The sequence below is a fragment of the Tripterygium wilfordii genome, chromosome 2, assembly GCF_013401445.1.
Source record: "Tripterygium wilfordii isolate XIE 37 chromosome 2, ASM1340144v1, whole genome shotgun sequence".
NCBI lineage: Eukaryota > Viridiplantae > Streptophyta > Magnoliopsida > Celastrales > Celastraceae > Tripterygium > Tripterygium wilfordii.
Window position 1 is genome coordinate 10,547,813 of NC_052233.1, and position 13,957 is coordinate 10,561,769.

Genomic DNA, 13,957 nt, shown 5'->3' on the forward strand with positions numbered 1-13,957 from the left:
ACGGATTTAAGAATATGTAAGCTAGAGAGAGAAGTTAGGAATCAAACTTGAAACAACTTGAAAGAGGGTAATCTTACCTTGGTTGATGATCTTAGATTGATGGGAGGGAGGAAATTTGAGAGAAAATGAGGTTTAGGGTTTGTTTAGGTCTGGTATTTTGAAAGAAATCGCGAAAATGAGTGTTTTAAACCCATTTCGGTTTCCTCTATATCTGTCTAAAAGGCTTTTAAAAACTGTCCGGACGGTTACCCATGTAGTCAAATTTTTCAGTTTTAAAACCACTCGTACACCTCCCAAATCACTCGGTATTAATTTCTAATGATTTTATATACATATACATACTCAACACGTGTTTGTCATACCTAATTTCTAAAAGAAATGAAGTTCGGGGTATTACAAGACAAGTTTGAAAGGTACACCAAAGCAGCAACAGGGGAAAGGCATTTCACTTTTCTATGTCATATACCAATATAAGCAAAATTAAATACCCTATGATGCATTACACAATCCTACACAGAAGGAAAGAAGAAACCAAAAATGGTTGTGTTCTTGGACTCCCAGTCATATTAAAACATAGAACCCAACTAGGCCTACATGTCTGCATAGAGTTTGATACAAATCACCGAAAGGCAACACTTATATAATGACATAGTATAAACACACTTATTATTAATAAAATTGACATATAATGTACCTGATCATGTATGGTGTAGCCACTAGGGATTAATTCCATGCTCTGCTTCTATATTGCAGTCCATTTAGTGACCCATAGATGAATAAGCCCCTATCGACTTTCGCAAGTCTGCTCATTCCTACATCCAGTTGCCGGTCCTCTTCGTTGAATAAAGTCTGACCTGACACGTGTCCAGAAGGATTGCTTATCCTGATTAATTCCAATGATCGGATCTGTTCCAATTGTGACCCAAGATTTACACAAATCAACATCCTCCTCTAGTGACCAGTTTGGTGGTCTTGGGGTGGCGCTCCTCAAGAGGAAGGCGTGACTTCGTCCTGCGCCTTGACCCTCCAGCCTCGCTTGGCAGTACAGTAGGACCCGATACTGACGCAGATTGATCAAAATCCTGCTGGCTTTGGTTCACATTGGGTGCATTAACAGTTGGATGGTGGGTCATATTTGGATAACTTTGGTTGTTTGATATATTAGATACAAAGTGTTGGAGTGCTGATGGGTCAAATCCATATTGCACCATTTGGATGAAGTAATTCCAGAAAGCATAATTGTCACCTGGAATCATTTGTTGATAATTTGGTGGATGTTGGGAATTTGGAGGCTAGCTTGGGTTCATGGCACCGTATACTGCAAAATAATTGGAAGTGGGAAGGCTCAACATTGCACCACTATATTATGAAGTTATGCTACATCGTAAAAACCAAACAACATCTTCTGAACATATATAACAAGAACCGTAAAAGACCGAACACTTAATCAACCAACGTGAGTTACTTTTGACTCGCGCCTCTACTGTAGAACCCTAATATTTACCTCAATGTGTATTGTTCATGGAAATGTTTATGCGAATGATGTTGCTACCAACTAATAACACCTCTCCTTCTCTACTAGAAATCTAAAACAAATTGAAGTTCATTATATTAAAAGAAATTTTCAAAAATAACAATCACATCTCTTCAATTTCAGCTGTTTGAATCTTATACTTTCTGATTCACATTTCTATTCTCCCGAATTCAAAAACTGAGCCAATAAAATCAAACAAAAATTAGGGTTCATACGAATTAAAGAAACAAATGATCAAGAGGAGAACGAATGAAAAACAATAAAAAAAAACACAATCCATAAACATCACAAGCTAATCACATCAACAAAAGAAACGCAGACACGAATTTAGAAGTCCATGCAAACATGAATTAAGAAGTTCAAAGAAAATACCAAACATAAAACACCAAAACGATGAGTGAACAATCAGCCAGAGCTCGCAGAGAACCGATCAGAGGACGCGAGTGAATGAGAATAAATCTAAGGATTGCAAGACATAGAGAGAAAAAGAATAAAACAAGGGCCAGCCAATCAGATTCGAGGACCTCACCAGAACAGGTTAATCAATAAATAGATTCACAAACCTGATATTCTTCTTCTTCGACGAGCAACGATCGAGGACCCCCAGTTGGAACACTAGTCACAGCGTTGATGATGACTTTGCAGACAGAGGTTGTTTCCAATGAGGTTGCTGGAGATTGCGTTTTCTTCCTCACGTGAGAATAGGTTTGTAGTTGGTGTTGAGAATGGGCCCACATCAATCAGGCAATTTGATGCCCCAATAGAAGTCTTTGGTCTCCAAATTGATCCAGTAACTTTGATTTCCTAAAAGCCCACCATTGTAGAATTACACCTCTCCATTTCCCATTAGAGATCCATTTAACCCATCCATTCTTGCCAAAAAGCCCACCATTGCAAGTGCCGTTATCACAGGCTCCGAGAATTAGAAAAACAATTTTGTTAGTGTATATGCTAACGTATATGGTGGTACTAGATATGTTGGATAATAATAATAGGGGTTAAGTCAACTTTTGACCACTAAAAGATACTCAAAGTTTTACTTTGGTCACTCAAAGATCAAACGTTTCAAGTTGATCATTCAAAAAAAAATTTTAATACACTTTGGTCACTCGGGCAAATTTTGGCTATTTAGGGCTGTCAATGGTCTGACGTGGCACGTTGACTGTTAGAATACAATTGTTTTTTATTTATGTGGCATGATGACTCAGTTCTCAATGCTGAAGTGGCATAAAATATTTTTAATAATTATTATCAGTATCTTATTTGTCTTTTTAATAAATTAATACCTAGAAATCAAAAAAAATCAAAATCAAAATCAAAAAACTCATACGTCTACCCAAATGTCTCTCATCGTCGTCCCCTAAACCAGATTTATGTAAAATGGTTTTTCGAGAATTGATTTGAACTCCCAGGATCGATCCAAGCAAGATAATAAGGTTTTCAATGACATTGAGAGGATGACTTTGGACGTTCAGGTCTAGCTCTCACCCATGACTTTCTGCAGCAACAAAGGTAGGTTATGCAACATCGACGTCAAGACATCTTTCTAGGTCCGGCAACATCGACGTCAACCCTTCCACCTACATCCAGCACCTCACCGAATACACATATGAATCTCTGAAAACCCATTTTTGCTATTTTCCCTTTGAATCCCAACCCACGGCTTCGGCGTTTCGCAAGATGTCATCTCAATTGGAGATTTGTTCTGGCCGTTTTGGTTAGGATGGGTATCTTAGTGGCAAATTGAGGGATTGGTTGTGTTCACTTGTTCGATCTTGTTGATGAGAAAGTAGGATTGGGAAAGAAAATGGAGGGGGATGGAGGCCAAGGAATCTGAGCTATCGAAGGAGTTTATTGAGAAGGAGCTTTATGTTACTAGAAAAATGGTAGAATTGAAGGAACTAGATCAAAAGGTAGAAGATGAATTTGGGGAAGAAGGTGAGATGGAGTTTTCAATTTTTTTAAGAAAAATTAATCTCTATTACAAAATTCCACATAATCACATTTTTTTAAAAAAAAAAACTGATTTATTTTTTTTTTAATGCCACATAAGCTAACTGACTGCCCGGAATCCTCAAAATCTGACCAAGTGGTCAAAGTGTATAAAAAAAAAAAATTTTGGGTGACAAACTTGGAACGTTTGATCTTTGGGTGACCAAAGTGAAACTTTTGAGTATCTTTCAATGGCTAAAAATTGACTTAACCCATAATAATAGCATATATACTGTTTAAAATATTGATAGTATTTGGTTTAATTTTTGCTGACAACATATATGATTTGTAATTGCTCTGGTAAATTATGTGCATGAGTGGTATACATTTTAGTTGTAATCGATGCAAAAAAAATAGTGAAATAAATTACAAATAATTTATAAAATAAACATAACCAATTAAAACCAGTGGTAAATATTGCCTAGCTTTTCTTCCTTTGCCATATCTCTCTATCCACCATCATTTTTACCAATGCTGGACTTCCCTTGAAGTTTGACATGTTTGCAAAGAAGCTTGATGTAAATGAGTATAGCCAAGACCTCATTCAAGAAAAGGCCGCTTCCATTGACTTTAAGATAGATGAGATAAAAGTGAGGTGGTACAATTTATTAGCCCACCGAAGAAACTAAGAGACTTATTGAAAGAGAATGTTTTTCTTCAATGAAGTCTTTATATGTCTGATGACGTCCAAAACTGGCTTTTGTCTTTACGATGTATCAAGATAGGATTGATGTCGGATAGTGTCTTTGGTTCTGCTGAGGATGACCTACACATTAGAAAACGTGAACTATAGAGGCCCCCGAGAGTGTGTGATCGGACCTCTATTTTGAGGTCCCAATATCATCTAATTAGGGCGTTCTAGTGTCTAAAGTAATGCATTTGTGTTTAAATAAAGTAATTTTACCCTTATAGATATTTCCCTTTGGCTTTATAGGAAATCGGGCTTAAATAACTGAATTGGGGACTTTTGGAGCTGAATGAGGAAGTTGTAATTCACTAAGTGTCCGAACACCTGATGTATCGTCCGGACACTTCCTTCACAAATCAAGATAGAGGTTTCACCAACTTGGAGGAAGCTTGAAGTGTTCGGACACCCTCCTTAGGTGTCTGGACACTTACTTCACAAAACTCAACAAAAGCAAGCCAAAATACCCCTAGTGATGCTCGAGTGTCCGGACACCACAGGAGCTGTCCAGACACCTATCACGGATCTGTAATTTTCTGTACCAAAATTTCAAGGGCATTTGGGGTAAGTCATGTATGTAACCAATGAGGAACTATTTTATAAGGGTAGTTAGGTATTTTCTATTGTAAAATAGAGGAAAACCCTAGGATTTGGGATTCTTTCTCATTCATTCACTCTACACAACATTTGAGCCTCCATAGTTTCTCTCATTTTCTCTCTTTAGGGTTTTGCTTGGTTCTTGAGATTTTGTTTGTAAACATTGATTTTCATCTATAAAATTGATGTTTATATCCATTATGATGAGTGGCTAAGTTTTCTTTCTAGTTTCTAGTCCTGAACGGTGGGTGCAAGGTTTCGATTACTCAAGGTATACTCAAAGAATCATAGCTTCAATTTCTCTCTTTTAATTGATAGTTGTTTGATTGGATATATGAGAATGACATATTTGATTGTATTCTTGGATTGTCTAGTCTAGGGATTGCATCTAATATGTTCGATTGAGAATTGTTAAACCCATTGCCATGATTTCCTTAATTAATCGAGTTTTTCCATTGCATAGCTATTAATTATGTGTATTAATGATGGGGTTTTGGGTTAGTTTAGGAATGTGCATGGGAGAGTTATGGTTAATTGATCTTTGAGTGTGAAACTAGGGTGTTAGCCAAGCCGAGCCCCAAGGGGTAACATTAATCCATAATATTAGGTGTTTATCCATTTGCATTCATCGTCGATTAGGAGACTCGATGGGCTACATGTATGAATTGAAGTCTTATATCCCAATTCTCTTTACATATGCATGATTGATAGTATCACACAATGCATTGTGTATGGTTGTGTGTGTTTGTAATGATACCTTGAGTAATGAGAACCATGTAGCCACTGGGACGGATTAGAGACTAGGTTTTTTTTAATTAATTGTTTTAAATCTAATTCTCACTTGTTTTGGTTACAAAAATCGCTTATGCTACCGAGTCATTCGGTCATTTTTATTACTTGTCTTTATTTTGATATTCATTGTGTTTAGTTGTGGTAGCTAGTCAATTGCATATCATTCACCTTCAAATTTGCATTGCTTCCTCATGGATCGATACCGGACTCACCGATTTATTACTTTTCGATACCTTACACTTGGGGTAAGTATACACACACACTTTTGTGTCGGTCAGTGTGCTTGGTGGGCCTTTCCAAAGTTCAAGTCCGTATGCTATTAGTAGGGGATTGCTTGGTGCTCTCTCTCTCCTAAGTAGCTATAAAGAGTGCAAGGTTCATAATCATTTTCTTGGAGTGGGAGGTCCCATTTTATATGAGGTGGAGAGTTCTAACTTAGGTAGGTGAAGATTTCTACGTTCTAGTTCTTGGGCATATTTTGAGGTGGATGAATCACATCCTGATTTCTTTCCTAAGTGGAGTCGGTGTCCTTCAAGACTCTTGGTGTTTGGTCACCAGGGGCTCCCAAGGTGACTCTACTTGGTTGTCATGAGGTGACATCTCGGTTTTGTCGAGATGCTCTCCTCTCGATCACATTTATCCGGGTGCACTATCTGGCGACTCCTCGGGTATTGTTGCTTGGTTCGTCACCCCAATAGGACCTTGCTTGGCACCTCGGCGAGACGGTGTTGGGCACCTAGGAGGGAAAGTGTTCGCCACCTCGTTTAGTGTCTAGTCTAGCTTGAACGTTGAGAGAAAGTTGTTTTATACTTAAGGCATGTGTGGCTAGGTGAAGTATAACGTTATATTCTAGTTTCTTCTCCATTTTTAGTTTGTGTGTACCTAATCATATTCAGATAACATCATTATAATAGCCTGATACTTGATCGACTCCATGTTCATAATAGTCAAGTTCCCTTCTCAGTTATTCATCTGTCTCCTGATAGGTGTGATAATACCTATTGTTTTTGGTAGGAATCTCCCCCTCTTAAGCTTCATTTAAATAAATAATGAGTGTATTTATGTTTTGATTTGTATTTTTTGATAGGTTGATTGCGGTTTGGATGAAAAGTGATGAAAAAAGGGCTGAACTGAAGAAAATGTCCACCGACCTTCGTGTGTTCAAATACTTATAACTTTTTGTCACGTTATCGGAATCAAGCGAAATAAAAGGCATTGGAAACTAGACATCTCAAGCTTTCCGTAGACGCTAAAATCGTGCAAATCGGACGTCGTATGGAGATTTTGGAAGCATTCCACGCCTAGGCGCAATATTTGTGCACGCCCAGTATCACTTGTGCACGCCCAGTCCAGCGAGTTGGGGCGTGAATTTGAAGTTGTGCACGCCTAGGATTGCGCCTAGGCGTGCGCCTAGGCGTGCGCCTAGGCGTGGTGCGCCTAGGCGTGAATACAACGCGCCTAGGCGCACAAGACAGTTTTTTGGGATGTTTTAATTCGCGAACTTGCCGAGCCGCAGGACACTTTTGAACCTAGAACTGATTTTCTGGGGAGCGAAACCAGAGGGGGAAGGCGATTCTTGGAGCTAGGAGGAGAGATTCTTCAGCTCAACTTGGATCTACTCAACTAATTGGGTTTATTCATGATTTTCTCATCTCTCCTTTTGTGTTTTTCTCTCATTATGTGTAACTAAATCTCTTGTGCCAAGGCTAGGATGAAGCCTTGGGTTTGATGACTTTGTTTATGACTTGATTTACATATATATGAGTTGATTTGGGTATAAATCTTGTGTTTCTATGTTTGATTGCAATTTCTTCATGCTTGTGGTGTTTGGCCAACACTTTAGGTTTTTGGATGAAATTGTTTGGAGAATTTGCTTAGACAATAATATGTCAAGTAGATTATGCTTCTTGAAACACTTGATTATGAATGTGTCTCCCTTTAATTAGGTGACAATTTTGTATGAATCCTAATCTCCATAGAACTCCATAAATTCCTATGCATGTTTAGACCAATAAGATGGCTAGAATGTATTTAGGAATATCCGACCTAGACCAATAAGATGGCTAGTAATCGATTTTAGGGAGATTTGGCTTAAGTGCGCTAAAACCGACTTAGGTACGGATTCGTTATGCCCGAATTAGCAAATATGTGTGTGAATTTATGTCATTCCAAGTCATTTCCCAAGGGGGATTCCGAAGCCTTGGTGTTCATCTCATATTTGTTAAATCATCTCATTTGCATTAGTTGCATCCTAATTCTAAGAAAATACCAAAAACACTTTGCTCTTTGCTTGTTTTAGTTTAATTACCAAACCAAACAATCTTGAGTTGAATTTTACTTTTGATTGCATTGTCCATATATACATACAAATAGACATTTGGATTAAACATAACACCGTCCCTGTGGATTCGACCCTTGCTTATCATTGTGCTGTAGTCGCCGACTAGTACACTTGCTAGTAAGGTTAATTTAGACCCAACAAGTTTATGGCGCCGTTGCCGGGGACGGTTGCTTATATTTGATCCATTCTTGTTTATATACATAGATACTTACATACTTAGTTTAGCTCTTTCTTACTTGATAATTAGTGATCCTTATACTTTTCTTTCTTGTTTGTAGTTCATGCAAGGAAGGCGTTCTCAAGATACAGAAATTCTTCCTGTCGATCTAGACTTGGAACGTGCACGAAGGAACAAGAAAGACAAGGATTTTCTTGAGGAGAAATCTTCCACTCGTTCTATCTCTCCTCCTATATCCAGCTCTAGTTCATCTAGTGACAACATTTTGGGAGAACATTCTGAACAGGAGAGCATGGCTGAGAATCGTGAGGAAGTTGGCAATAATGCCAACAATGCAAATGCTCCGGTCACAATCATGGACTACTCTATGCCACAATTCTCTACTAGACAATCTTGCATCATATTACCAACCATTCCGCCAAATCTATCTTATGAGCTTAAATGTCATGTGATTAACATGCTCCCATCATTCTCAGGAGCGGAAAATCAAGATGCTAGTGATCACATTGATAATTTTCTGGAAATTTGTGGCACTCAAAAAATTCAAGGCATATCTGAAGAATTCATACGGTTGAAGCTTTTTCCTTTTTCTCTTAAGGAAAGTGCTAAGATCTGGTTCAAGACTTTGCCACCAAATTCTATCACTTCTTGGGATCAACTTTCTGCTAAGTTTATTCAGAAGTTCTATACTCAATCAAGGACACAGAGGCTTCGGGATCAGATTTTCCATTTCAGACAGAACAAGGGAGAACCACTTTTTAAGGCTTGGGAGCGATATAAAACTTTATTGATTGGTTGCCCACATCATCAATTCTTGCCATGGCAGATTATATCATACTTTTACCAACATCTGGCTGATGAATGCCGCCATAGGTTAGATGCAGCTGCTGGAGGAAATATTATGGCTAAGGAACCGACTGAAGCCAATGAAATTATTGAGACTGTGGTAGCAAATTCCTCACAATGGGATAATCGTGATCTTGATGCTCCTAGACATATGGTTTATGAGGCTAGTGCTTCAAATTCAGAGATGGCGTCTGTGGCTAGGAAATTGGATGCGGTAGTAACTTTGCTGAGCAGAAATTTGGAGCCTTGTGGCATTTGTGGAGGCACCGATCATCCTACTCATGTATGTTCTAGAAGTGGGACATTTCCTGAAGCTGAAGTTAATGCAGTTCAACCTTTTCATAGGCAGCAGAATGATCCATTTTCTCACACATATAACCCAGGATGGAAGAATCACCCAAATTTCTCCTATGCTTCATCCCAGAATTTCAATCAAGGGCCCAGACCTTGGCAAGCTCCACGACAAGGACCACCTTCTCAAGATGCAAAGAAGTCTGCTATGGAGGACCTTATCACCCAACTTGCTCAATCACAAGTCACAATGCAGCATTCCCAAGCAGAGATGAGCAATTCAATGACTCAGTTGCAACAAACTGTTTCCAGCAATACTCAGTCCATCGCAAAGCTTGAAATGCAAGTAGGACAACTTGCTCAGGCTTTGAGTGAAAGACAACCGGGAAAGCTTCCAAGTCAACCTGAGGTAAATCCTAAACAGCATGAAGATGCTAATGCTATTACTGTCTTGCGAAGTGGGAAAAAGGTGGACAACAAGATTGAATATAAAGGGCTTGATGGTGAGAGTCATGATGAACCTACAGTGGTGGTACCGAGTGCTCCCACCACACCTCATGTTGAGAAGGAAAAGCCGGAAGAAGAGGTTATTCCAACAGTGCCTTTTCCATCTCGTCTTGCACCGGCTAAAAAACACAAGTATAATCGGGACATTTTTGAAGTTTTGAAGAAAGTAGAGATTAATATTCCACTTATTGAGGCAATTAAGTCTATTCCCGCATATGCAAAATTTTTGAAGGAGTTGTGCACTAACAAAAGAAAGATTGGTGATCATGAAGAAGTATTTCTCTCCGAAGAGACAAGTGCTATTTTACAAAAGAAGCTCCCACCCAAATTAAAAGATCCGGGTAGCTTTACCATTCCTTGTATTATTGGAGAGAAAGAAATTGAAAAAGCCTTGATGGATCTTGGTGCGAGTGTGAATATCATGCCTTATTCTGTTTACACTACATTGAAGATCGGTGAGTTGAAACCAACATCAGTCACTCTCCAATTAGCGGATCGCTCTTTAGTGCATCCTTTTGGGCTAGTTGAAGATGTTCTAGTGAAGGTGGGAGAGTTTGTTATTCCGGTGGATTTTCTAGTGCTTGATATGGAGGGTGAACCTAATCCGGGAAAAGATGTACCAATCATTCTAGGCCGCGGTTTTATGGCAACCACCAACACCATCATTGATGTCAAGATGGGAGTTCTCACTATGACAGTCTTTGATAAAACAATTCAGTTTCGGCTCTTTGAGGCCATGAGACATTCTAATGATTCAAAGACTTGTTTTTGGGTGGATGTGGTGGATAGAAGAGTCGACATGGAGCTGCATAGAAATGATAAAACCATTGCTTTGGAAGCTTTTCTAGTGGGAGATATTGAGAGGACTCTGGACAATGATACTCAAGAAGTTGTAAACATGTTTGAGGCTTCTCCTAGTTATCAACACAAGTGGCGTCCGACCTTTGAAAATTTAAGGGACTCTCCAAATCTTGAGAAGCTAGTACCATCTATAGTGAGTCCGCCAGAGCTAGAGTTGAAGCCTTTGCCCGCACATTTGCGATATGCATTCTTAGGTAACTCTAAAACTCTTCCTGTTATTATTTCTTCTAATCTTTCTCTCTTGGAAGAAGAGAAATTGCTCCGTGTTCTCAGGGAATACAAGAGTGCAATTGGGTGGACCATTGCGGATATTCGTGGCATTAGCCCCTCTGTGTGCATGCATCGCATTTTGATGGAGGACGGAACTAAAGCCACTAGAGAGGGACAAAGAAGATTAAATCCAAACATGAAAGAAGTTGTCCGGAGTGAGATTTTGAAGCTCTTGGATGTTGGCGTTATTTATCCTATTTCTGATTCCAAATGGGTGAGTCCAGTCCATCTTGTGCCGAAGAAATCTGGGATTACTGTCGAAGCTAATGAGAACAATGTGCTTATTCCTACTCGGAAGGTCACGGGATGGCGAGTTTGTATTGATTATCGGAAACTGAATTTAGCTACCCGAAAAGATCACTTCCCATTACCTTTTATTGATCAGATGCTTGAGAGACTGGCAGGGCATGAGTATTATTGCTTCCTGGATGGTTATTCTGGTTATAACCAAATTGCCATTGCTCCCGAAGATCAAGACAAGACTACTTTCACTTGTCCATTTGGAACATTTGCTTACCGTCGGATGCCTTTTGGCTTATGCAATGCTCCTGCAACATTTCAGCGTTGCATGATAAGCATCTTCTCTGACATGGTGGAGCGTTTTATTGAGATATTTATGGATGATTTTTCTGTCTTTGGGTCAAGTTTTGACAATTGCCTTCAAAATCTATCTATTGTGTTGAGGAGATGTGAAGAAACCAATTTGGTGCTAAATTGGGAAAAATGCCACTTTATGGTGCAACGAGGAAATGTGTTGGGGCATATTATCTCCAAAAATGGGATTGAAGTTGATCCGGCAAAGATAGAGCTTATATCGAAGCTTCCTCCTCCGATTAATGTGAAAGGAATTCGTTCTTTTCTGGGACATGCAGGGTTCTATAGGAGGTTCATTCAAGATTTTTCTAAAATTGCTAGGCCTTTATGCAACCTTTTGGCCAAAGATGCAGTTTTTCTATTCGATGAAGCTTGTATGAGGGCATTCGATTTGTTGAAAGAGAAACTTACTACCGCTCCAATTATGATGCCTCCAGATTTTTCTTTGCCATTTGAAATTATGTGCGATGCTTCTGACTTTGCCATTGGAGCAGTGCTTTGTCAACGAGTTGACAAGAAGTCTCATGTTATATATTATTCAAGCCAAACACTCAATGATGCTCAAGTCAATTATACCACCACCGAGAAAGAGTTGTTGGCTATTGTTTTTGCCTTGGACAAGTTTCGTCAATATTTAGCATGCTCTAAAGTGATTGTCTACTCTGACCATGCAGCATTGCGGTATTTATTGTCAAAGAAAGACTCCAAGCCACGGCTCATTCGTTGGGTACTGCTTCTCCAAGAGTTTGATTTGGAGATTCGGGATAAAAAGGGGTGTGAGAATGTAGTTGCTGATCATCTCTCTCGGCTCGCTATCAAGGAAAACGGTGAAAGAGATATGGATTTCAATGAGACCTTTCCAGATGAGCATTTATTTGAGGTCGAGGAAGTTCCTTGGTATGCAGATATCGTTAATTATCTGGTAAGCCGGAAGTTACCTCCGGGTATGACCACACATGAGAAAAACAAGTTTCTATCCTCCATCAAATATTACTATTGGGATGATCCTTATTTATTCAGATGTTGTCCTGATCAGATTATCAGACGATGTATTCCGGTTAATGAGCAAGAAAGTGTTCTTCACTTTTGCCACTCTCATGTGTGTGGAGGGCATTTTGGGGGGAAGAAAACTTCTGCCAAGGTACTTCAATGTGGATTTTATTGGCCCTCTCTGTTCAAAGATGCTCATTCTTTCTGTTTGACGTGTGATCGATGCCAACGAACCGGGAATATTTCAGCAAGAGATCAAATGCCATTGAACAACATATTGACTATTGAGCTATTTGATGTGTGGGGGATTGACTTCATGGGTCCATTCCCCAATTCCCATGGAAATCTATATATTTTGGTGGCGGTTGATTATGTGAGTAAATGGGTTGAAGCTCTACCGTGCAAAACCAATGATCATGGTGTGGTTTTGCATTTCTTGAAAAATATGATCTTTGCAAGGTTTGGAACTCCAAGAGCTATTATTAGTGATGGTGGATCGCATTTTTGCAACAAGTACTTTGAGAAGTTGATGAAAAAATGTGGGGTAACTCACAAGGTTGCTACACCTTACCACCCGCAAACGAGTGGCCAGGTGGAGATATCGAACCGGGAGATCAAACATATTCTTGAGAAGACGGTTTCTTCTAGTAGAAAGGACTGGAGTATTAAGCTTAATGATGCTCTTTGGGCTTATCGGACTGCTTTTAAGACTCCTATTGGCATGTCTCCTTACCGGTTAGTCTTTGGGAAGCCTTGTCATTTACCGGTAGAGCTGCAACATCGAGCATACTGGGCAATCAAGGTTTTGAACTTTGATCTCCAGGAAGCTGGCAATATGAGGAAGCTCCAACTTAATGAGCTTGATGAGCTGCGGAATGACTCCTATGAGAATGCTAAAATCTACAAGGAAAAGACCAAACTCTTTCATGATAAACATATCTCAAGGAAGGTATTTGAAGCAGGTCAAAAAGTCTTGCTGTATAATGCTCGCCTTCGATTTTTTCCGGGAAAGCTTCGATCAAGGTGGAGTGGTCCGTATGAGGTGATTAAAGTTCTTCCTTATGGCTCTGTATTTATCAAGGACCCTCGCACAAGTTTTGAGCAGCAAGTAAATGGTCACCGCCTCAAGCCCTATTTTGAGACCTCTTTTGATATGGAAAAGTACAAGTTACGCTTGGAAGATCCTCCATCCCTTTGAAGATCTTAGCACCGCCACGTCTGGCTGAAGACATTAAACTTAGCGCTATTTGGGAGGCAACCCAATGCAGTATATCCTTTTGTGTATCCTTTTCTTCTTTATCATTCTATTTTTATTGGCAAAAATTTTGTGTGGATGTTAGTTTGCATGTGCTGAAATCTGGCTGCAGGAAAATTGAAATTTCTGGGCAATATGTTACAGCCAGACCACGCCTAGGCGTGCATATCCACGCCTAGGCGCAACTTATCACCACGCCTAGGCGTGGACAATCCACGCCTGGG

General features: G+C 39.5%; 1 protein-coding gene and 1 non-coding gene across 2 annotated transcripts; one reads left to right on the forward strand and one right to left on the reverse strand.

Annotated features, from left to right (window-relative positions):
* Nucleotides 1–8,825: 8,825 nt before the first annotated feature.
* Nucleotides 8,826–8,932, reverse strand: LOC119983423. The gene has a single exon (XR_005464623.1). It is a non-coding gene; the product is annotated as a small nucleolar RNA R71 (small nucleolar RNA).
* Nucleotides 8,933–9,605: 673 nt separating this feature from the next.
* LOC120016583 lies at nucleotides 9,606–13,724 on the forward strand (the record flags this gene model as incomplete). The annotated part of the gene is made up of 3 exons (XM_038869424.1): nucleotides 9,606–10,222; nucleotides 12,416–12,561; nucleotides 12,670–13,724. Coding segments are annotated over 3 exons (1,770 nt in total), but the record flags the coding sequence as incomplete, so codon positions are not given.
* Between the last annotated feature and the right edge of the window lie 233 nt (nucleotides 13,725–13,957).